At 40.8% G+C, this 24,826-nt stretch overlaps 1 protein-coding gene across 5 annotated transcripts in view; it reads left to right on the top strand.

Annotated features, from left to right (window-relative positions):
* Positions 1-24,826, top strand: part of LOC309717018 (PC3-like endoprotease variant B) — a 232,501-nt gene that overhangs the window by 53,661 nt on the left and 154,014 nt on the right. For all 5 annotated transcript variants that reach the window (XM_082551216.1, XM_082551213.1, XM_082551215.1 and 2 more), the window contains one exon: positions 1,976-2,078. In XM_082551216.1, coding sequence (XP_082407342.1) covers positions 1,976-2,078 — 103 coding nt within the window. The remainder of the gene's footprint in view (positions 1-1,975; positions 2,079-24,826) is intronic.

The raw sequence follows: 24,826 nt of genomic DNA, 5'->3' as shown, positions 1-24,826 counted from the left end.
GTATATGTCTTTGATCATGTGTGCATTTGTGCTTGTGTGTGCCAGAATGTTCATTTACTAGAGAAACACATGATTAGTATATTTCAGTGCTTCAGAGAATGATCATGATTCTGCGCGTGTGTGTGTGTATGTTGTTGGTGATCACTCTACGACTGCGTGGGGTGAATCAGTGTTCAAAATGCCTCTCTGTGGGCTTATATCCAAGTTCACAAAGGTGTGTGTGTGAGTTTATTTTGGTGTACCTTTGGTTGTGTGTGCGTTTTCCCCTGGGCCGGTCCTCGTGCTATGGTGGACGTTAGCCTGCTAGCTGCCTCCATTCATCAGCTTTATTCACACAACAACAACAAAGCATTGCTGCTCCCCAGATGCAGCCCCCAAAACACACACATATGAAAGCACACACACACACACAAACACACAGACACACACAAACAAGTCCTGCCTACCACAACTACCACCACCCACTGCCACCACCTCGTAACCATTTTTTCCATTGTGTGTTCTTCTCCCCCTCGTTCTCTCCCTCTCTCTCTTCATCATGATAACAACAACCGAGTTGAAGCCTCTTGAAAAACTCACTTTGAATATCAGATTGGCTTTGTGTGTGTGGGCAGGGGATGTTTGGGAAGCTGCTGACATTTTTGGTGAGACAGCTTGCGCGCTACCTTTTGGCACTACCTTTATGGTTTGTGCTCCTGTGAGAATGTGTTTGCATGAAGATGCAAGACTGAAGCTTCACTTAAAGCTATCAAGGGAATGTGTCTGTGTAGTGTGTGGGGCCATTAGGACTCATGGGAGCTGCCAAGATGGTTCTCGTGCCTCACGTTGGTGGGATTTCTGCACAGCAGTGTGTGGATTTGTGTGCGTGTGGGTGGATTGTGTGGTTTGAAGTGAAAGGATGAAAGACCTGTCTATGTGACTCGTCCATGAACTCCCCGGGCTTCTTATGGGCACTTTGAACGTACATATGGTTTCTGAAAGTATCACTGGATGTGCACATGTTTCCTCACAAGTTAACATAACCCAGCGACTGAAGTAAACATTTCCATTAATGCACATGTAGCAAAAATTCAGAGGGTAATATATTCATATACAGTACAGTAATAATAATAATGCACAGTGAAGTTTTGACCATTCATCCATCCAGTAGGACCAGTGTTTCCCAACCTTTCGGAGCCACGGAACATATTTCACATTAGAAAAATCACACGGCACACCACCAAACAAAAAACTCACAAAAAGCATATTGATAATTTTTCCCTGCACATCAGGTATAGTAGAATTGGCTCGGTTTCTCCCCATTATACCTTTTGTGCTTTCTTCTGACCACTTCTCATGCTAGGGCCTTCACCTGGGTGGGAATTTTCTCCAGGACCCAGGTCAGATTGACTACTTTTTCTTTTCAAATATTTATCTGTTGCTATTACGTGCTGCATTGTCTCACAGCATGACTATTCTGTAATTTCTTCTTCGTCTTCTTCTGTTTTTAATGGCAGTTGGCAACCCATTTAATTAGAGCAGGTAGTTGTACTGCCCTCTAGTGGAAGAGAATGTAATTGTTCTGCACGTTACTCACGCCGATCGCTTAGAGTACTAACCAGGTGAAACCAGATCATCATCCATGGCACACCTGACCATTTCTCAAGGCACACCTATGTGCCGCGGCACAGTGGATTGCCATGGACAAGAATCTAACACTGTCTCTATTATTTTTTTTACCTGCAGTGTTAAGAGCCTATTGCACACTGACTGTTTTTTGCAGTGAACAAAAACAGAAAGCAGTTGATATCTGATTTATGCCATTGTTACAGTATATTTACTGTGTCCGCTAGTAAATATACTGACCAAGGCTCTGTGAGGATATCAGCGTGCCACCAAGTAGACTTGGAAAAAAGTAGAAAAAAGGAAATTATACTTTTTTTGTGATGCTAACATTTTAATAATATTGTGTATATATGTGTCTGTGTGTGTATAGTTTGCACAGGGTGAGTACACTGATGCGACTGACCTGAATTTGATGCCGGTTTGGAGGAACAACGTTACTGGACATGGAGTCGTGGTCAGCATCATTGATGATGGTGAGTCTAACTTTACTGCAACAAACATGTTCACACACGTTATAAATAAAATATATAAAATCTGCATTTGCTGGCAGTCAACATCTAAAAACTAAGGCACTTTTTCTTTTGCAGTATTTACCCTCTTAACGCTTTTATCTCAGTTGAGTATGCATTGCCTTTGCTTTACACAATTATACCAGAAACAAACTTACATTTTTGAAAAAATATATTTCAATTAGAAACTTGCATAATGCAACAATTCTGTGCAATACTTCGACAAGATGTGTGCAGTGTGCACTAAAAAAAACAAAAAAACAAAAGATGTTAAATCGGCAAAAGCTTGTCAGGTTTGGTGTGACAAAGCTCAGCTCTGGCTCTGAGCGGAGAGGGTGAATGATTTATGTTAGTGCCCTCCTCCCCCAAGCCGCTACCACCACTACCACCGCCCTACCACCGTCATCTTCGTCTCAGTCATGCCACAATGAGAATTCATTTCTCTCTGATTGCTTGGATATCTGGCAACAAGGGAAATGAGAGAGCGGCATCTTATGGGCTCATTCATCAAGAACTAATTGAAGCCTCACTAGTCTCAAGTACTGATAGAGCTGGAGTAGTTGTGTGTGCTGTTTTGTATGTGTGTGTTGAAGTCTTCACCTTTTTTTTTCTTCTTCTTTTTTGCATTCAAGTGCCTCTGACTCTGCCCTCTGTGTGTGAAAGTGACTGGGTTTTAAGAAACAATATATCTGTGTGTGTTGATTCGCTGGTATGCATGCATGCATGCATGCAGGAGTGTCAGTTTTTGACTTCAGTGTCTGGTTTCAGGAGAAAAAAAGCTTGTGTTGTGGTTAGCCTCTTTGGATAGAAGGCCTTCTCTCTCTTCTGCATCCTTCTGCATACAGACTGTGTCTGTGTGTGTATGTTTGGGTATGGGTGGCACGAGGTGGAGGGTGGCTACAGAATGAGCAAGAAAGCGAGAGAGAAGGAGAAAGAAATTAAATAGAGGAAGGATATAGAGGGAAATGTCAAGAGAAAGCAAGAGCAAAAAGGATTCAGAGTGGGGCGAGTGTGTGTGTGTGTGTGTGTGTGTGTGTGTGTGTGTGTGTGTGTGTGAGACAGAGAGTATTAGACCTGCACCACTGAATCTCCTCTCCTCTGAGGCTATTGTACTCTGCTCCACCTCTCTGTATTGATTCCACTGGGCAAGAGCCCCACTCCTTTTCCTTTCTCCCTCCCACCCTCTCTCTCTCTTCCTTCTTTTTTCCTCTTTTCCTCTTCCCTTTCCCCTCTTTGTTAACTAGGAGGTGACTTTTTCCTTTGGCCACCTTTTTTTCTTCTTCTTCTTCTACTCCTCCTTTTCCTCATCTCTCTTTCTTTCCCTCCCTTTTGGACATTTTGCCTCTCACAGCTAAAGGATCATGTACACGCTCACCTTTAGCCACCTTTCAATCGATGTCATTGATTTTAATATCACAATGAAATAAATTATTTTCTTTGAGTGAAAGCACCCTACCACCCCCTCCTCCACTGTGCTCCTCCTCCATAGCCATCCTTCAGTTCAGTCCTTCTGTTTTAGATGTAATTGGCAATCTGAGACTTGTTTTCTAAAACTGTTGAATCACATTCATAGTGCCACCTTCATTCATATGCTTCCCTTTGTTTGCATGGACTATACCCTTTACTGTTCTCTGTGCATGGCAGCATTAGTTATAGTTTCATCAACTTGCTTTTATAGCTTCATGAACAGTGGGTGATCGTTGAAAAGCTATAAAATAATAAAGACCCTTATTTCTCAACTTTGTGTATGCACACCTTTGAGTGCAACACATTGAATCTGTGAAGATGCAAAGTGACCTACAAGGTTGTGACTGTATTGTACAATGCAGGATTGTGAACCTATGTAACATTTACCTATTATTAATTTCAAAGTACTTAACTGATGCTGAGAAGAGAGGTTGTGCTCATCAGCTAATGCTTACACTGCCTCACGTGGTTAGCAAGAAGCATCCGTTATTCATGGTGGAATTAGTTAAACAGCCTTGAATCAAATACTACTTACAGATGAGGAGAGAACTATTAGCTCCCCCTATGAAACTTAAAAAAAATATATATATATATATGTATATTTCCCAAGTGCTGTTAGACAGAGCAAGGAATTCTTTACACACTTTTCCAAACATCCTAAGTTTATTTTTCTTTGAAAACCCTTCTTTCAGATTTGAATGGTCTTCTGTCATAAACTTTGATCTTCAGTTCAACTAACAGATTTTCATTGGGATTCAAGTCAGGGGTTTGAGGAGGTCAGTCAATAATTTTCACTTGGTCCTCTGGAGGTAGTTCTTTACCAGAAGTGACATATGTTAAGTCTTCAAACATTTGTCATGTTGGAAGACAAAGCGACCATCCAGACTCAGTTTTCTTTTCAAATCTTCATGCATCCTTGTTGGTGGTTCCTTCCACCCTGATGAGATTCCCAGTTCCAGGAGCATCCCTACAGCATAATACACCCACCACCATGTTTCACTGTGAACAATGTTCTTTGAGTTGTGTGTCTCTTCCTTCTTTCTCCAAATAAAAGCAACATGTCTGGTTTGTGTCCAAAGAGCACTAGTTTTGTCTCATCCGACCAAAGGACGCACTTCCAGTAAGCATAATCCTTCTCCAGGTTGCCCTTAGCGTACTTCAGTCTTGGCTGTTGTTCTGGGGTCTTTAGACACATCTCTCACTAGTTTGCTTTACAGAGTCTTTGAAGTATTTTGCTTCCGTACTGTGTGGCTTTTTCTGAATTTCTTGATGATACATCTCACTCCAGTTCTTGAAACTTGGAAATGCTGTGATAACTTTGTATATCCATCTCCTGCTTTGTGAGCATCAACAATTCTTTTCCTCTAAACGAATGTCTTCTGTTTTCGGCATTTTTATTCTGTGTATAAATTGGAAGATATCCCTCAGTTTTAACTTGATTTCACAAGCTTTGAGTATAACAGAGTAAAAGAACATCATTGCACAGCAGTGGTTTGTGTCAGAGCTCAACAAAAAGGTCAGTTTCTCGAGGGGCTAATAACACTGACTGTGGTAGTTGTTTTTTTTTATTTATTTTTTTGCTGAAATAATTCTGTTCTTTCGTGCAAATAGAAAGAATTCATGCTTTCTAAAGAAAACTAATATTTTTAGAAATGCTATGTTGAAAATCACTTGCTCTGGGAAAATTTTGTTGGAAAACTGTGCCACATGTTTAACACCAATCCCAGTTACTTTAGGTACAGTGGTGCTGGATACCATGCAGTAGTGATATGCCAATCAAAAGGTAGTCAAATTCTAAATCCTACTATGACTTAATGCTTATTTGACTCTAAATGAGACCACCATTCACAGCAGGAATATGATGCTTTATTGAAGAAGAGTTGAAAATAGCAATCAATATCATAAACTCATTAGAAAAATATTTCCCAACCTAATAAATCATATGAGAAGAAGAGTCATTTTCTCATCAACATTTAATGTAGTTATTTTTGTCCCCAAACAAGTTCTGAAGAGATTGGATAAAACAGTTTGTTTTCTCTGGTTTTAATACAAAAAAACCCAAAACTGTTTTGAAAGTTTTGATATTATACAACGGATCTTAAAAAAACAACTATCAAACTACCATACTGTGAGCAGTTTAACATCAGCATGAGACAACTTTTCATTCTACAGAGATCAACATTTTAGACCCGTTGTTTGCCATGTTGTTCATGTTTATCACTTCCTTACTACATGTGTCTACAACAGTACTCTACATTAAAGCTACTGGAAACTTCAGATGGATGAGTTGACCATATGTACATAAACATACAGGTTGTACATGCACAACAGTGTAAAATAGGTGGGATATTTTTCCTTTTTTATAGACTAAAGGTGTAAGTATACATCTCTGGTAAACACTAGCTATCTGGTTTGTATGGACATGTCCTCAAAGTTCACATAAACAGGGCTTTATAGTTTGAGAAATGAGGCTCTTGGACACTTTTATAGCAGGAATAAAAGACAGCTGTCACAGAGTGTGCACTTCAACATAAGCAGCGCTCATTAGCCTGTCATCAACGCATTATGACCGGTGAGTGGGATAAGGATGAAGATTCATCAGAGAAATTACATCCACCCCCCACCCACCTTGTCCCGCCACTCTACTACAATGTCCCTGTCACCCAGCTATCAACGCTGGCCTCTGTCCCCCGTGGCCAAGGAGTCCAAAAGCAGACTCCTATCGATCGGTGCTTACGCCATTGTCATTACATGTCATTGGTACACAAGGAGACACAGGACACAAGTTAGACTAGGAGATGGAGATAGAGCAATGAATGAATGAATGGGGGAAGAAAGAAAACAACGAGAATTTAGAAAAAGAAGACTGAATATAGGACTGTTTCTTGCCACATTGATGTGTGAAGAGCATAGAAAGAAAAGAAAACCTTTTGAGTATACTTTCTTCTTCTGTAAACATTAATTTGAGCATAACTGCCCTCTGGAGCGGATGGAGACATTGTGTGATTTCTTCTTCTTTTTCATGTTTTCAGAAGAAACTGCTGTAAGATAAAGGTAGAAATTTATAGTTCCACCGCAAAAAATTGTACCCCGAGGAGTTAATGCAAGCTTCATATAGATGCAGAGCTTTAATTATGTTGTCATTCTGTATGTATTTATCAGGTGATTTAGGAGGTGTGATAAAAGATTTTATGGCTGATTATGAAGGCTTACGTAGCCATTCTAAGAGGCAGGGCTGTGTTTTGTGTCTGATTGACATTGTAAAGTCACACAGTGTGAGTACTATTGAATTGCTGTCTGTTCATGTTATATATTACTCAAAGGTACAACAAGTACTTTTTGAGGTCACTTAAAGGACTGGATGTTAGTTTTTGACTATAGTAGTAGAAATGGACATCGCTGTTCCACATAATCAGTTTTTATTTATGTGGCTGGAGACTTCAAAAAAACTTTCACTAACTGTGGCTAACAGCAGCTAACAGCAGCAAAAACAGCAGCTAACTGATAGAAAAGTTTGGGATATCCTCAACAATTAACCTTACAAACAGCAGACTAACAGCCTACACTCACTACAGATGAGCGGCGGCCACAGTAGTTTCAAATCAAATCAAATCAAATCAAAATTTATTTATATAGAACATATTAAAACAACAGTGTTGACCACAGTGCTTCACAGTCAATAAAAACATGAGACAGTTAAAACAAACAATAAAAGAGGACAACAAACAATAGGTAACAACGCAACAAGCTAAAACAGCCAACTAGACAGAATCAAAAGCCAAAGTAAAAAAATACGTTTTAAGACGTCATTTAAAAGACTGGATAGACTCGGCAGTGCGAATATGAACTGGGAGGTTATTCCAGAGTCTGGGTGCCACGGATGCAAAGGCCCGGTCGCCTCTCGACTTCATTCGAGTCCTAGGTTGTGCTAGGAGCCTGTGGTTGGATGATCTAAGTGCTCTGTTGGGATTGTATGAATGGAGTAAATCAGAAAGATAACTGGGCGCTAAATTATTCAAAATATTAAAAGTGAACAAAAGAATTTTAAAATCTATACGATATTTAACAGGGAGCCAATGTAATTTGGCTAAAATTGGAGTTATGTGTTCATGAATTCTCGTACCTGTTAAAAGACGCGCAGCTGCATTTTGAATTAACTGGAGCCGGCAAAGAGAGGAGTGTTGGAGGCCCGAGTAGAGGGAGTTACAGTAGTCCAATCTGGATGTAATAAATGCGTGGATAAGTTTGGCCTACAGTGGCCAATGTAGCGAAGATCACGTGCTTGGATCGGGAAAGGTAACAAAGCAGAATTCAGTTGACTGCAATCTGCAATCTACTGACATACAGTAGGTCACTGAACTGTGCAATTGAATATGCTTTGAATTTTGTGTGCTGTAGACCATTTTTCATAATCTAAAATATAAATAGGGCTTTTGCCATAGTTTTGGTGGGCCTTAAAACCTTTCCTTAGACACCTTTATACATGTAAAAAGGAATATTCAGAACTATAAAGACTTAATAGTAAAAGTCAAAAACATCCAGTTTAATGCTATGAGCTAACATTGTTATCTTTAGTTACTTAGCTACTATAAAGCCACAAATGTTACAATAAATATGATCAAAGTTAACTATATCTCAGAGCGCTGCTGTCAGTATAAGCCTGTGCTGTACAGTATGTGTTATAGCAGTAGGCTAGTGTGTTACAAAAGTGCTATGTTAAGCTCTCCTCCTAACCACCATCACCCCACCAAGTCCATCACTGGGCCGTTCCTAGCTGCCAGACTTAACAGGTTCTGTTAAACAAATATTATACGAGTATTCTTTTTACATGAGATTGATAATACTTGGTGATCAACAGGTCTGTATGTGGTAAATTCATCACATATCAAGTTTGTACTTTTGCCATATTTCCAACATATTTCTTAGTATTTGCATGTATTTGTTACAGTGTAAATGAACCTAACATAATTGCCCTATTCACTGTGTGCCAGCTATTACAGATGCACCCAGTGCCGTGTACAAGATAATTATCTTAACACTAAGCAACAAAGTCCTCAAAGTATTTAAACAAAGCAGTTGCCAAGCAACACAGAACTACCTGTGCGAGCATATTTATTTTAAAATTAATATATATTAATATATATTAAGCTTTGAACAGCTGTGACTACGCTGTTGAAAGGTATAATTAACTGTCTTTTTACAGGTTGTTTTTTTTTCTTTAGGGTAAACGTCTCCCTGATGAGCTGTTCTTCAGCCCATGTTTTCAACACAGAGGGCCAAAGATTGTGCTCTATAATAAGGAAAACTTCAATTTTACAATTTGTGTCTCAGTGTCTTTGCATCACTGTCCATAAATACTTGTATGCTTGTGGTCATGCACTCATGCATTAAGGCACACTCCTGGCTTAACTCCAGAGAGTGTCATAAGCCTGTTTGTGCATGTGTGTCTGTAGGGCAGTTTGGTAGAAATGACACTGGCCGGTGTGTGTGTCTGACAGGGGGAGCGACAGAGTCAGCTCTTTTTTTCCTCCCCGCTCGCCCCCCACTGTTCAATCCATCCAGCTGCTGTCACCACAGGGGAGCAGACAATCTATCAAGGCATCGGGATGCATTCTCCTCACCTGCGCCGCGCCTTTAATGAACAGCCAACATGATCCCGGCTGACAAGCAGGAAATGGATGTAATAAAGATTGTTTCTGCATGCTCTTTGCATCCCTGATAAATCACCTCGCTGTGCAACAGATACGGGAGCCACATGGAAATTTGATTTCACACGGCAAGGGGGAGGAAGAAGAGAGCAGTGGGGGGAAAAGAGAACTGCTAGTGGCAGGGTCACTCTATTTTATTCCTCTTTTTCTCCAGCGGAGCAGCAGCGCAAGATGTGTGGGGGTTGAATGGAGGGGCAGTTCTGTTTTCTTTTTTTTCCCTTTAACCATGTTCTTATCCCACAAAAGTTCTGTTAAGCCCCTAACATGCGTCTATTTCTCTAAGTTCATAAACAATATCAGACAATGTGTAGACCTTTACAGAGGTCTCAGTCATCATAACTCGATGTAATGTTATTGTGTGCACTACAAAGGAAATAAGGAAGAAACCTGAAACTAAAACATTTTATTTGTAAAAAAAATAAGAACACTAAGTAAAAGTAAAAAAATAAACTACAGTTTTAGTATAATTCAGCTATTATAGTTGATGTATCAGGTGGTATTTCAGACGATAGATATGAGATAGTTGTGATTCCACTGATGAGTATGCATGTGATGATATAGTAATTATGAGGGGTTAAAGTGGGATTTAGCAGGTGGGGGAAACCTTAGATGTAGGTGGCCATGCAGCTGGGACAAAGTTTTAAAATATCAGCTAAATTAACCCATGCTATGAGTTCAGTAGATTTGCTTTCTTTGACGACCTGGCTACTGGCTCTGAGGTTTACTCGTCAGAATTTGACAAGTGCTAAAGAACATCACCAGCTTAAGGTAAAATTCACGATACCTTTCTTTGTAATAATCTGAAACGATGGATGCCACAGTCTACCGTGCACCAATTCAAATACAACGACAAGAGACTTTATGAGGTAAACCCTGTTAGTTGACCAAAATATCTAATCAGCCAATGACATGGCAGCAAGCAGTGCATTTAGGCCTGCAGACAAGGTAGAGACAAACTGCTGAAGTTCAAACTGAGAATCCGAATGAAGAATGAAGGTGATTTAAGGGACTTTTCATCGACATGGTTGTTGATGCCGGGGCTTTATTTCAGAAACTCGTGAAACTGCTGAGATTTTCCCACAAAACCATGTCTAGGGTTTACAGAGAATGGTCCAAAAAGAGAAACTATCCAGTGAGCAGCAGTTCTCTGGGTGAAAATGCCTTGTTGAGTACTTAAGAGGAGAATAGCCAGACTGCTTTGAGCTGATAGGAAGGCAACAGTAACTCAAATAACCACTTGTTGCATCCGTATTGCATGGAATAACATCTCTGAACAAGCAGGATCTTGAACCTTGAAGCAGATGGGTTACAGAAGCTGAAGATCACACCAGGTAACACTCCTGTCCCCTCAGAATAGGAAACCGAGGCTACAGTTCACATGGCTCACTAAAACTGGACAATAAAAGATTGGAAAAACATTGCCTGGCATGATGTATCTCTATTTCTGCTTGAATGGTATTGTAAGAATATGGTGAACTTGAGAACCTGATGTTGGGGGGATATTTTCTTGACACACATTTGGTCTGTTAGCACCACCTGAGCATTGTTTAAAAACTAGAGCCTACCTGAATTTCTTTTGTTGCTGACTGTTTCTATTCCTTTGTGACCACAGTGTAACCACCTTCTGATGGCTGCTTTCAGCAGGATGAAGGGCCATATCAAAGAGCTCAAATCACATTAAAGTTTATCTTTGAACATGGCAGTGAGTTCACTGTACTCAAACGGCCTCCACAGTCACCAGATCTCAGTCCAGTACAGCCTCTATAGGAAGTGCTAGAAACGGGAGAGTCACATCTTGAGTGTGCAGACGGCAAATCTGTAGCAAGTGCGTGGCACTATTATGTGAGTGCAGACCTCTCTCTGATAGGTGCTTAGATCTGTAAGATTTAAGGAAGTTCTGAAGGGAAAAAAAGAGGTCCAAGATGTAACTAATAAAGTGACAACTTTCCAGGTAATCAAATGCCCCTTCCTGAGCAGTTCTTACCTTTCAAAACAACTGCTCATCTTCCTCACCTGTCCTCTCCTTCTTACATATTGAATGAGTGATTGTTGCACATTTGTTTTACTGTGCGAAATGCAGTTTGTGCCATTCTCTCGCACTGCCTAGATGGTGAAGTAAGGGCACCAGAACGCAATGTTATTCTCTGCGTGCATGAACACCACAGAGGAGAAGGAAGAAATGAATAGAATAGCCTAGTCTGTTTTGTTAGCTGTCTCTGTGAACACATATAAAGCACACCACGGCCAGCTGCCATATCCACAGTATATGACTACCAGTTGATATTGCTTCTATATGGTTTGAGAGCAGATTTAACTGGAGATGCGACCAGTTATATTAAATTAAACTCATCAGATATTTGATAAAATATAGATGATCAAAGGGAGCAAATACCAATCTGCAGAAGGGGTTCTAGCAAACATTCACTCACATGCCTTACTGTCCAAAAGTCAGCGTAGCAGCCTTCTAACAGAACAGCATTTGTATTGTAGAGTACAGGGAGTGTGAGAGAAATGAAAGGGGTGAAGAAAAGAAAATAATGATTAGAGCTGGGGAGAAATAATAGTGGGGGAGCAGGCGAAATACATGGGGAATGGAATATAGGAGAATAAAGGGAGAGTGAGATTGAGATAGGGAGAGGATGGAAAGGGGAAAGAGTGAGATAGGGAGTGGGGTGGGGGGGATGTAGATATGGGGGGTGGGTGAGTAATTTATGATTTAATCTAATGCAGTCTGGACCTGCTGTAAGTCACACAGACCTCAGCTGGGAAAGCAAGGGAGGGAGCGATGAAGAAATTGAGAAAGAGACATTAACCTTTCCTTGAAGCGAGTGTGGAACTGTTTTATCCGGCCACCAGCAACTCTTGTAAACCTTTTCTCCTCTCCAGCTCCACCTTCTGCGCCCTCTGATTTTACCAACTGCTTCTTTGGACTGAGTTTCCAAAACAGGTTATGTAATCACGATCACCTTTGGTTCCACAAAGTATGAAGCAGAATATACACTTACAGTTGATTCTCTTATTTCACTAAGGTGATATGACATTCTAATGACTGAGACCAATCATCTGATGATGGGTGTTTCTTTTGCACAGGAAGTGATGTCTGCATGTCTTCTAATGTGGTTGTGTTTAAAACTCCAGAGACTGTGATAGAAAAAGTAGAGAAACTCAAACTTCATCAGCGAAAATAAAGCCCAAGGAAAAAGCTGTCAGAAAGCCGCCTACACTGCTCGACTGATGAGTTATTACTGGGAAGCAGGAAAGTAAAGGCCAGAAAGATGCAGAGAAACTCTATTAGAAAATGGGAAATTTAAGGTTTACAGCACTTCACATCAGTATGTCCTCCACAAAGTCCTTCTGTAGCTTAGTATGACGTAACAAAAGTCGATGCAACACAGCCTTCTTTAGGAATCAGTTGTTGCTATAGGCAATGCCGCTGGCATTTTGGGCTGTTTTTTGTACTTCTTAAAAAAACGAAATAAGGTTTTGGTTTGATTTTCTGAGATCACAAATGTGTCACACAGTCACATAAGTTTTTGGGTTGTGAAATAACCTTGAGTCGATCTGATTGGCAGCAAATATCGGTGGATGACTTTAACTGGACTCACAAGGGAGTTTGAGTGAATTATCACAAATAATCAGCATCATCAATAACCAGCTGCTGCCGCTGGCATTGCTGCTGGCACTAGAGAAGAAAAAACATGATTTTGGTTGCAGTATCTTAGGTCATGCACTGTAGTGTATATGTGGTGCAGTGTCCAAGCAAGTAAGGCAGCGATCAGTTTTGTTCACCCTAAGATTTTACCCCCTTATTCATGAACAAAACTCCCTGTTTTTAGAACAAATATTGGTCATAAGTTTGACGTAAGGTGAAATTCAAATTTAAATTGCACAAATTGTACATTTGTGCAATTTGAAATTCTAAACTGTTCCCACTGCACTATGCACCTGCAGCAGCTGACAAATAAAATTGTCTTAACCATAGACTGTATATAAAAGATGGATGCAGCCACTGTGATGTTACCCACTGGTTGTGCACTACATTTTGAAGCCTCAACATTTACATTTTGGTCAACAAAATGGAGCCACAAGTGGCCTTGTTTAAATAAGAGGTTCTGCACCACACAGCAGACCGTATTATTTGGATCACAACAGCTTATTTATTATTATTGTTTATTTATTTTTGTATAAAGCTGTAAACATGAGCCAGTCTCCAGAGGCAGTTTGAGGAATTGCAGATTTTGGCATTTCTGACTTAGCTTTATTTTTCCAATACACAGGATTCAGTTTAGTCTATTCAGTTTTGCTCCATGGCTAGGCCTTCTAACTTTATTTGAAAGGGAAATAAAAAGCCAATTTTCATTAGTTATGACAAATGACTATAATGACAAAGACTAAGCAGGATATGAGTGTGTTGTATATACCCATCTTTTTATTCCTTCTTTATCTGTACTATATCACTGTCATGTTGCCAGTTGACCTTAGTCTGTGCCACATGACCCCAGGCAAGATGTAGTTTGCACCAATCAGGGCGCTAATGTATAGAGACAGAGGAACATTCACACACAGCCATACCCACCTGAAATTTTGACCTGCCTGGCAATCTAACCTACATGTGTCGGGATTGTGGGAATAAACTACACCACATAGAGAACATGCAGACAGAAAAAAGTGTTCTTCTTACTGTAAACACTGCACAACTGTGTTGTATAAGTTAACTATTAGCTACTGAATTATGCTACTGACTGGCAGATTTTAAGGATATAGTCAATAACAGTATTTAATCTGAAGTGTGATCATTTAACACCAAACAAAATTGGTTTGGAGATGTTGGAAATTAACACCACTAGAGGTTCACCACAGTTTTAAGTGTGTAGTGGTAGGTATATGCAAATGTTAGCGTTTATATAGGCAGGTTTACCTTTTTAAAACGTTGTATTTTTCTCAAACTTTTAGTCATTTGAGTCGTAATGAGCCGTTAATGTAACTGTAATGGCTTTTTACCTTTGCACATGGAATATAGACATAGAATATATAGAATCACACATAGAATCAATAGTGTGAAGCAGCGTGGCGGCTTGCTGTATCTTGCAATCGTTGCTCTTCAAATGCTGAAAACCCCGCGGACTCAGCAAATGACATAACATGTTATCGAGCTGCACCAGCGCCTACTACTGGAGCGCAGCTTTCATGTCTGCATCAATAATCTCTCTCTAGAGAGAGAACCATTTGCCTGGATAAATATTGGTTTTTGCGTTGGCCCCTGTAATGGCACCATGTGCAGGCGGCGGGGCCCATAAGTGACTAAGTGACGTTGTCTGTCACGCCGTTGGCAGGCTGGCGTGGGAGTCGTTGGCACATCGTGGGGTCTCTCCAACGCTCATTTGAATTCGCTCGTCCCCAATCATGCCACTACACTCAGCGACTACACACTTCTACACTCCACTCACACAGTACTCCCACTACCTGTTTGGGCGCCGTCGCTCTCATTTGCATGAAATAAGATGGAAATGGAGCCCTTATTTATGCCAACAGAAATGGAGTGTGTTATTAAGGGCACTATTGTGCAAAAGAGACGGCGGCGGTAAGAATACATTACAGAGGCTATTTCTGGAGTGGCTCGAGTCACACAGAGGGTAATGCTTTACAGGTCCCTGATGACTTCTGCACTCTGTAAGGGATATGTGTGCGTGCTTATGTGCATTTTGCATGTGAATGTGCGCATGCTAGTTCATGTGCATGAACCTGTCTATGATATTTTAGGGGTAATGTGTGCAGTTATTTACAGTATGTACCCGTGTGTGTGTGCGTGTGTGTGTGTGTGTGTGTGTGTGTGTGTGTGGGTGAGTCGATGTATACTTGCCCACACCCCTGGTGAACTTGATTCTAGCAGATGATCATATATATTGCCCAATGGATGGCTTTCCTGTGATTGACAGTTCTCTGTTTCTCTGGCTTCATTGTAAGTCTGTGTTGTGTAGGCTGGCCAGAGGGAGGTAGAGCTGTCAGTCAGGCATTGATACAGCACTTCGAAGTGTTCTGTGGGTCATTTCTGTGTTTAAAAGGGGCTAAAATGGGAGGAGGATAAAGGTCTACAGAGGGCTGTTGGCCATTATTTTGTTTCTTTTATTTCTTCAGTGAAATATAGGCAGTTTGTGAAGTGCTGTGAAGGTTTATGAAGAAAAAGAAAACATCCCTGTTTTCAGCTGCAGTTGATGCTCTCTCAAGTCACTTAAAAAAACTCATTTAACAATGCAATGCCTCACAGTTATAAGAATGACTGGTACAGTAATGACAATAGTGATCTCTTAACATTACATCCAGTGTTTTAATTAGATAATTATTTCATATGCTTTATACATAATGTGGCCACCATTCATAACCAATGATATTTCAGTCATTTTCAGCTGTGCTTCGTTTTGATCAAACTAAGGGATATATTTATTTTATTGGGTACTTGCTACTGAAATATACTGTATACACTTTATATAGGTGTGCAGAGCAGGTACTTTACAGGTGAGCTCCTTTTTCATCGCTGACAGAAGTGAAGCCCAGTCTGGTCTTTTACGTTAGGAATTATTGGAGTTACTGTTGCCTTCCTGCCAGGTTGATGCAGTCTTCCCATTCTCCTCTGACCTCTGGAATCAGCTGACATCTTCTTTATTTGGGGGCCTTTCTTTGTAAATCCTGGACCTGACTGTGTGGAAAATCCCAGTAAATCAGCAGTTTCTGAAATGTTCAGGCCAGCCAACCTGACAATAATAACCACACCATATTCAAAGTCACTTAAATCACCTTTCTTCCCTATTGTGATGCTCAGTTTGAACATCTGCAGTTTGTCTTGACCATGTCTGCATGCCTAAATGATAAAATGCATATGATAAACATGCCGTGAAAGAAAAAAGAAAACAATTTTTAATAACCAGTTTTAGGTGTGTTTTGGGTGTTTTTGAAAACTGAGATTTTCCGTTTTCGTCTTTTTAAAAAAAATCCTGTCCACATGTGCAGTTTTGAAAAAACATTTCAGTTCACATGTAAATGTCAAGATCGAAGTCAAACGCTGTCAGGAACATGCCAAATCTTAACTGTGTAGAAATGTTGGCCAATCAGAAGTCTAGAAGCCTGTGATGGAAAGAGTAAACGAGGTTTCAAATCAAATCAAATCAAATCAAATCACTTTTATTGTCACATCACATGTGCAGGCACACTGGCACAGCACATGCGAGTGAAATTCTTGTGTGCGAGCCCCACAAGCAACAGAGATGTGCAAACACAACAACACAAACGAGCAAAATACAAGAATGGCCAACCTGAAACTAATAAATATATGTACAATATATAATAGTGTATGCATTTCTGGATGTGTATACTAAATATTTTCCTACGTGTGTGTGTGTGTGTGTGTGTGTGTATACACATTTTTACAAATTAAATAGTAAAAAAAAAAATAATAATAATAATAATAAAATATATAAAATATACAGAGTTGAATATGTGCAAAACAGTGGCATTTATATACAGTGTGGAGTGCATAATGTTGATGTTCCAGTAGTGAAGCTGAGGTGTCTATGACGTGTTCAGCAGTCTGATGGCCTGATGGAAAAAGCTGTCTCTCAGTCTGCTGGTTCGGGACCGGATGCTGCAGAACCTCCTTCCTGATGGAAGCAGTCTGAACAGTTTATGGCTGGGGTGACTGGAGTCCTTGATGATCCTCCCCGCTTTCCTCAGGCACCGCTTCCTGTAGATGTCTTGGAGGGAGGGAAGCTCACCTCCAATTATCCGTTCAGAGCACCGCACTACTCGCTGGAGAGCTTTGCAGTTGTAGGCGGTGCTGTTGCCATACCAGGTGGTGATGCATCCAGTGAGGATGCTCTCAATGGCACAGTGATAGAAGGTCCTGAGGATGCGGGGGCTCATGCCGAATCTTTTCAGTCTCCTGAGAAAGAAGAGGCGCTGCTGCGCCTTCTTCACTGTTTTGTTTGTGTGTACTGACCACGTAAGATCCTCAGCCAGGTGTACGCCAAGGAACCGGAAGCTGCTCACTCTCTCCACAGCAGCGCCGTTGATGGTGATGGGGGTGTGTACTTCTCTGCACCTCCGGAAGTCCACTATCAACTCCTTTGTCTTTGCGACGTTGAGGGTGAGATGGTTGTCTTGACACCAGTGGGTCAGGGCGCTGACCTCCTCCCTGTAAGCCGTCTCATCACCGTTGGTGATAAGACCCACCACTGTAGTGTCGTCCACAAACTTCACAACTTCAAAACTTCACAGGTTTTGTGCCTGGGTTGCGTCACTAAATCTCCGTTTTCACCGTCCACACCTAAACGCAAAATCTGAGTTTTTGAAAATCTCCACCCTGGCAGGAGTTTTTTAAAATCTCCATTTTTAGTGACCCAAAATGCCCTTTATGTGTGGATGAATGGCCCAAACACATAGAAAAAGCTGCATTTTTAAAAATGCCCGTGTATGTGGGGACGTAGCCTAACACAGTAATGTACTTTTTGCTGTAATGTTCTTTTTTTTTTTTTTTTTTGCTTCTGATACAACCAAATTTCCCCTTGTGGGACAATTAAAGGATTATTCTATTCTTCTATTCTACTTGACCTGAAAGAATTTTCTGGTTCATATGTTGAAAGCATTTTAGCCAGCAGTCACTGTGGGCATGTAAGGAGAGCTCATATATCGTGGCTCAAGAGTTGGCAGTTCGTCTTGTAATCGGAAAGGTTGCCAGTTCGAGCTTGGCTCGGAAAGTCTTGGTCGTTGTGTCCTTAGGCAAGACACTTCACCCGTTGCCTACTGGTGGTGGTCAGAGGGCCTGGTGGCGCCAGTGTCCGGCAGCCTCGCCTCTGTCAGTGCGCCCCAGGGCCGCTGTGGCTACAATGTAGCTTGCCATCACCAGTGTGTGAATGACTGAATGTAGTGTAAAGCGCTTTGGGGTCCTTAGGGACTAAGTAAAGCGCTATACAAATACAGGCCACTTACCATATAACCATTAAAAGGAATCGGGAAGCTAACAGACCGGGCATCGTGTGCAATAATTCACTTGATATTGCAACTAAATGCTCCACAATATCTTATTCATCAAACCACCAAATAACTTAAAAAAATGACAGGATTATACTATTTGTTGTCTTCCATTTTACATCACTGTAGTTTGAAGTGACAGGTGAGAGGTTTAAGTAATATTAAGAAATAAGGATGTGAGAAAAAATCTGATGATGTTAAAAAAAAGTTCAGGTTAATTCTGCTAATACAGAATAAAACATTTGAGTAGACTATATGATAAAATATAGAGTGTATTTTATGATTAGTTCTGTGACACAACTCAAACATCTTTAAGAAAGAATAATAAGAACACCCAATACTGACAAATTCTTATATTAAAAATCTCTTACTTTAAATTCTTGTTGGCTTTTTTTTTTGTAGTGTTTTCTGAAAACTGCATTAAGTAAAACTGCACAGCCTAATTTTCTTGTCACCTTTTACTAACCCCAGTGGACAGCTTGTCCTTTCTTTGACCTGATCTGACCTCTCTGACCTTTTGCTGCTAGCCCAAACCTGAACCTGCACCACAGCTAACCCTTCACTGGCCCCTTGGTGACTGGTGACATTTAACCTTATCATGCTAGCCATTCCCAGGCTGCCACAACGCAGCAAGACCATGCTGGGTAAACACTATGAGTAGATTGAAGCTTGCATGCTGACATGGACACAACTCATAGCAAAAGAAGAGAGAAAACAATACTAGTAAAATATTTATTCATAAAAAGCATGAAATTATGCTTTTCACTTCTCCTGCCTGTGCGTTTGCTAGTCATCTTTATTAAGAGGTGTATTTTGTATCTTATTTACCAGCTTATAGCGCAATTACCTGTCATGGAGTGCAGTGTTACAGGCACCAGATTATTTTGTGAAGCATTTTATTTTGTTGCTGATGTGTGTGTGTGTGTTTTTTTTTTATTATTTACATGTTTTCTAATGGAGTTTATTAGCATGTGAGTCGCAGCCTTAGTGCATGTCTCATCTGTCCTCCTGAAGGGTGGCCATTTTGAAAATGTTAAAAGAAGAGAAAGCGGAGGGGGGGAAAAAGTTGCCCATTAACTGGAAATCTCCCCCTCCCAGGGCTAAATTGGTGTAAATACTATTGTTCCCCTCTCTGTCAAAGATATATGGAATGTTGTTTCGCTGATGGCTTCAGTAAATGCTGGAGCCAGGGAAGCGTATAGATATAACAGATCTGCTCCAACATTACATCTAACCACTGGGCTGTGTAACTGGCCCTATACTGCATTTGTCATACGATGTGTGTAGGTTGGCATGTGTATGCATGCGGATGTGTGTGTGTGTGCTTATTCATAAGCACTTAGGAGATGGAAACAAAACGGCAAGCGAATAGAGAAAATAAAGAGTAGAAAGAAAGAAAGTGGAAATTGAGAGAAAAGAGTTGTTGTTGTTGTTGTTGTTGTTGGGAAATAACACATCAAATAAGCTAATATCAAGGCCACTGTGGTCCCATAAGTTCTCCATTCAACCAGAGGTCAAACTGGGGTCAAGCTCTATTGATTTCTTTCCAGGCTTTGTGGCAGTATTTCTTACTACTAATAGCAAGTGCAGGCCTTTACCAGGACTGGATGGCATTTCTCTGTTACATTACGGGGGGTGCAGGGGGTTATTTCTGGTTTCACCTCTCACATCCCAGCATAAAGCACGGCCCGTATTCTGCTGGGAGAAACAGCATCATATACTACACATACTAGAAGCTTTCAGTGTGTAAATTTGTTTGCATCTGTGTATTTGTCACGCGCGTGCAGACCTCCGTGTGTTTGTATGGGTATAAACTTATCATTTTACATGTGAGCGTGTGTGTGTGGACCTATATCTGTGTGTTCCTGGTGTGCAGTGATGGATCACAGCAGTTCCCTGTTTACCTAGCCTCATGATTTCCTGTGCGTGTATGTAACAAGTGGAGTTTGGCAGGATTAATGAGCCCACGGCTTGCTGAATGGGTGTTTGGCTGCGCAAAGCACTCCATCATGGCCTGATGCTGCTACCATATCCCTCACAAACATACGCACACACAGACTAACACACAAAAACGCATACACACATACATGATAATGCACTGTGCAACTCACCACTTACCCCTGCTCTTAATTACACATGCTTAGCCAAGTCCCATTAAACAGCACCCCTCCCCCCTCCTCCTCCCAAAAGCTAAACAACGTTAAAGCATCCACATTTCTCATAGAGTGCCTTGTTTAAATATAGTCTGCACTCTGCTGCATGTAGGAGGTAAATTGTTCTAATATGTTTGCTCCTGAGATGCACAGAGGAAGAGAGAGTTTCGACTCAGTGCCAAAGATGTTATTTTCATGTTTTCATTATTGTCAGATCAGATTTGTTTGCATGCTTGGATTTCATTAGTATATACTCTGAGAGTTTGTGTAGCATATACTGTGACAAGCCCCCTGGTGGCTGTTCTTGCAGTCATTGCCCTGAGGGACTGTAACATACAGTAATGAACAGTAATGTGGATTTAAACGCACTACTGAGAGCAGCCTCCAGTAGAGTCTAGTACATATGTGCATGTAGGTGAGAATCATAAAAGCCAAAAGATTTTATAAGATGAATAATAAAGCAAGAAAACCAGTAGAAATACTGAACAGGAGCCACATTCTCTTTATTCTGCTGTTAGATCCCAGCACAGGTACTCTGTGCCACATTACGTATAACCCTGCTTTTTTCTCTTATTATCAAGAAATGGAAACAAAAATAATGTAACTATAAAATTTATACGGTTTCTGAATGATCTCTTACGCGTGTGCTCACATTCAAACTTAAGGCTGTGGGTAAATGTGGTCTTATGTAGCGCCTTTCTACTCGGCTTGAGCACTCAAAGCACTTTATACAGCATGTCTCATTCACACAGCACTTTTTTCTATGTGTAAGTGCATCTGTCTAATATTCACACTCAGGAGCAACTCAGGGTTAGTATCTTGTCCATGGACACATGGAGACTGGAGAAGCCAGGGATCGAACCGCCAACCTTCCAACTAATAGACACGCTATGCCGCTTTAGCTATAGCCAAAGTCTTTTTTTTTTCATAGCCATCACATGCCTGTTTGTTTTGCCCCTAAAAATCTGATTACCTTAGCCAGTGCTGCACGGGCTTTACCTAATCCCATTTTAGATCCCACTGCCTCTTGACTATATGAAAGTGTGAACGACTGAAGCATTACCATTGTCGCCGGCTGCTGTGTAAATTACCTGCCGTCTCAAAGCTAGGTGTGGCTAATATTTGTACAGCACTGCTTGCATTTTAAACTAACCTGCTTGCTAATTATGAAGATAACAACAGCAAAGCTGTTTGCTCTGCTGAAATTAGTCTTTTTTTTCTGAAGCTGCAGGTTTTCGTGGGACCTTGCGACAAAGACAGTTTACTGTATCACCTTCAGCTACGTTCACTCACTTATAATTTAGTTTCTGAGCTTTTAGTTAATCACAGGTTGTTAATCTTAGATGATGCAACATTATGTATTATGTCGTCACACCAGCTTGATTTTAAGGTCAGCCCAGCGATCGTGTAAGTGATACACAGGGTTCTACTGTGACTACTAAGGAAATTCTCCTTCATTTTGTGTACATATATGATATTTATATTCCTGTTTCTGTAGTGGGATTTTATTTGTGTGAGAGTCACAGTTGAGGTTTGTCGTTGTGTCTCGTTTCGTGCGGTTGGATTTTGAATTTGTGTGTGTTTGTTTGTGTGGCCAGAAAAAGGGGGGCGGGAGAAGAAAGGAGGACAGGAGGGTAGAGCAGAAATCAAATCACTTAATTGCTGCATTTTTCATCTCCATCTTTTGTTTTATGGCGGCTGAGGGCCAGCGAGCAACTCTGGCTGTGATTCATGGACGTCAGGGAGGCCTGTGAGCAGCGCCATCCCTCATCAGCCACTCGCGTACCCAAAGCACCCACACAATTACCGTGATGAATATGACTTGTTTTTGTTGTTTGCTTTTCTGTTTTTTTCATACATTCTTTTACATTGCTGCCTTCATCTAAGTTGTTTTTTTGGTTTTATTTGTGAATCAGGGGGCGCTTAATGCAGTTGCTGAGCTGTCAGAAATAAGCAATTTACCATTTCAGGTTCATTCCTTCTTCTGCACCCTCTGCTTATGAGAGCTGAGCCCACTGAGACTGGGAGAGAGCAGCAGATATAGACAGATAGGAATGCATGGAAGGAGAGGGGCGGGAGATCCAGATAAGGAAGAGATAAATATAGTGAGGGGAGACGAGGGATGTGTTCAGAGATGCTGCGAGCAGATGCAGGGAGTGGAGGATATAAAAATGGAAAGAGGGAGTGGAGATGTTGTGAAAGCGGAAGGAACGGAAAGGTGCAGGAAGTGAGCAGGAGATGCAAGGAGATATCACATGTCTGAGAGAGAGGGAGACGTGGAAGATGAGAAAGAGGTGGATAAGGAAAGGGATGGTGAAGGACAGATAGTGGGACGGTGGGAGAGAGAGAATGAGAGCAGCAGCGGAAGGAAAGATAAGGCAAAAGAAAGAGAGCAAGGAGATAGGGGGAAGGATGAAATCATAGAGAGAAGCTTTGTAGTATCACATTGGGTGTGTGACATGTCAATACTGTACCCCCTGCCTGGTTGTGCCTCCTCCTTTGATAGCTACAAGAATCCAGTTTATATCAACAGAAAGCCTTTAATACTGACACAAATGCAAACACCGATGTGGATATTTCTTTAGGAACGTGAGTAATACATGATATCTGAGCCAGAAGCTGTCCCTTTTTTCAGGACAACGATGTATCTTTAGATTATTTCAAATCTTGACAACTATTACTAAGATTTTGTGGAGTTGCACCTGAGAACTTTAAGAACAGGTTGAGTAACGTCGCCGTTATTGGCTCCTCATTCGAAGCCTGTAATTTACTCTCTGATTTACATCTTAATTAGGTGGCAGTACAAATGTCAGCTTTTACTGGAGTCTTTCAAATCTCACTCTGGCCTGCTGACGCTGATGTATTACAGTTGTGCCACAATTGCTGAGGCACGTTTCTTGGAACCTTCCGCCCCTTTCTCAGAACTCTAAACACAAAATCCAATTTTCAAACTGTATTCATAAAGCCTCTGGCTCTTCTGGTAAATCCCCACAAACGCATCAAAACACTCTTGTCCGTGCACAAGACTGCGCGATAAAGCATGAAACCGGTCAAAACAATATTACTACTGAGCGTTCATTACACCCTACTATCAAAAAATGGAAAACACAGTATTCATGATACGTAACTCGAGTCATTCCAAGCTCATGTGGAGGTGTTGCTGTTCTACAAAAGTTACAGAAATAGAGTAAAACATAAATAGACAGCCTCCAAACCCAAGAGAAGTACTGTACCAAACATTAATCAAACATACTAAATGTTTTTATGCATTGTAGACCTCAAACAGGATTATACCTCATGATATAATTTACTTAGCAAACTGGTAAGTATGAATCAAGTGAACTTTATGTTACAGCTTTTTTTTTTAATAAAAAAAAATGTTTCTTCATATATTGAAGTCTGTCAATACTAAGCATCAGAACAAAGTATTCAGAACTAAATATGTTCCTCCACATACTACTGAACATACCACTGTAAGGTCAGCAAACGTATGTGAAGAGAACAAAAAGAGAACAAAAGCATGACAGTGTTGGATCTGGTCTGTTTGGTTTGCTGATTTGACGATGTCAGCAAACCAAACCAATCCCATATAAAACCTTGCTTTTATATAGGAATATAACCAGGAAACAACATGTTTGCAACCAGCTGGGTTGCAGTCCCCTGGCAACACCAAACTTTTCCTACTGGCAAGGTTGCCATCTTATTTTACTTCAGTGTAACTGAGCCAGAATTCGATTCAATTTAATTTTGTTTATACAGCGCCAAATCACAACAACAGTCATCCCAAGGCGCTTTATATTGTAAGGTAGACCCTACCATAACACATACAGAGAAAAACCCAACAATCACAGTGCGACAGTGGGAAGGAAAAACTCCCTTTTAATAGGAAGAAACCTCCAGCAGAACCAGGCCCAGGGAGGAGCGGCCATCTGCCGCCACCGGTTGGGGTGAGAGAAGAAAGACAAGACAAAAGACATGCTGAAGAAAAAGAGAAACATTATTAGCCATAGGGCTACTGCCAATCCTCATTTTGCTGCCATCAAACATGCCAGCTTGGGTCCTTACAATACTGACGCTATTGTCACATTTTTAGATCAAGTCAGCTTGATAGCAGACTGAATTTGACTTATAATAATAATAATAATAATAATACATTATATTTAAAAGCGCCTTTCAAGACACCCAAGGACACTTAATAATAGAATAAAACACATATTAGAACAATGACAATAAGCTCACAGTGAATATGCAGACTTGAACAGATAGGTGTTGAGTTGAGATTTAAACTGGGGAAGAAAACCAATGTTTCTTATATCTGGGGGTAGAGAGTCCCACAGCCTGGGAGCAGAGCAGCGAAAAGCTC

Source organism: Aulonocara stuartgranti (genome assembly GCF_965226115.1).
Source record: "Aulonocara stuartgranti genome assembly, chromosome: 11".
NCBI classification, from domain to species: domain Eukaryota; kingdom Metazoa; phylum Chordata; class Actinopteri; order Cichliformes; family Cichlidae; genus Aulonocara; species Aulonocara stuartgranti.
The sequence above is the reverse complement of the archived record's forward strand: the minus strand, read 5'-3'. Positions and strand labels throughout refer to the sequence as shown.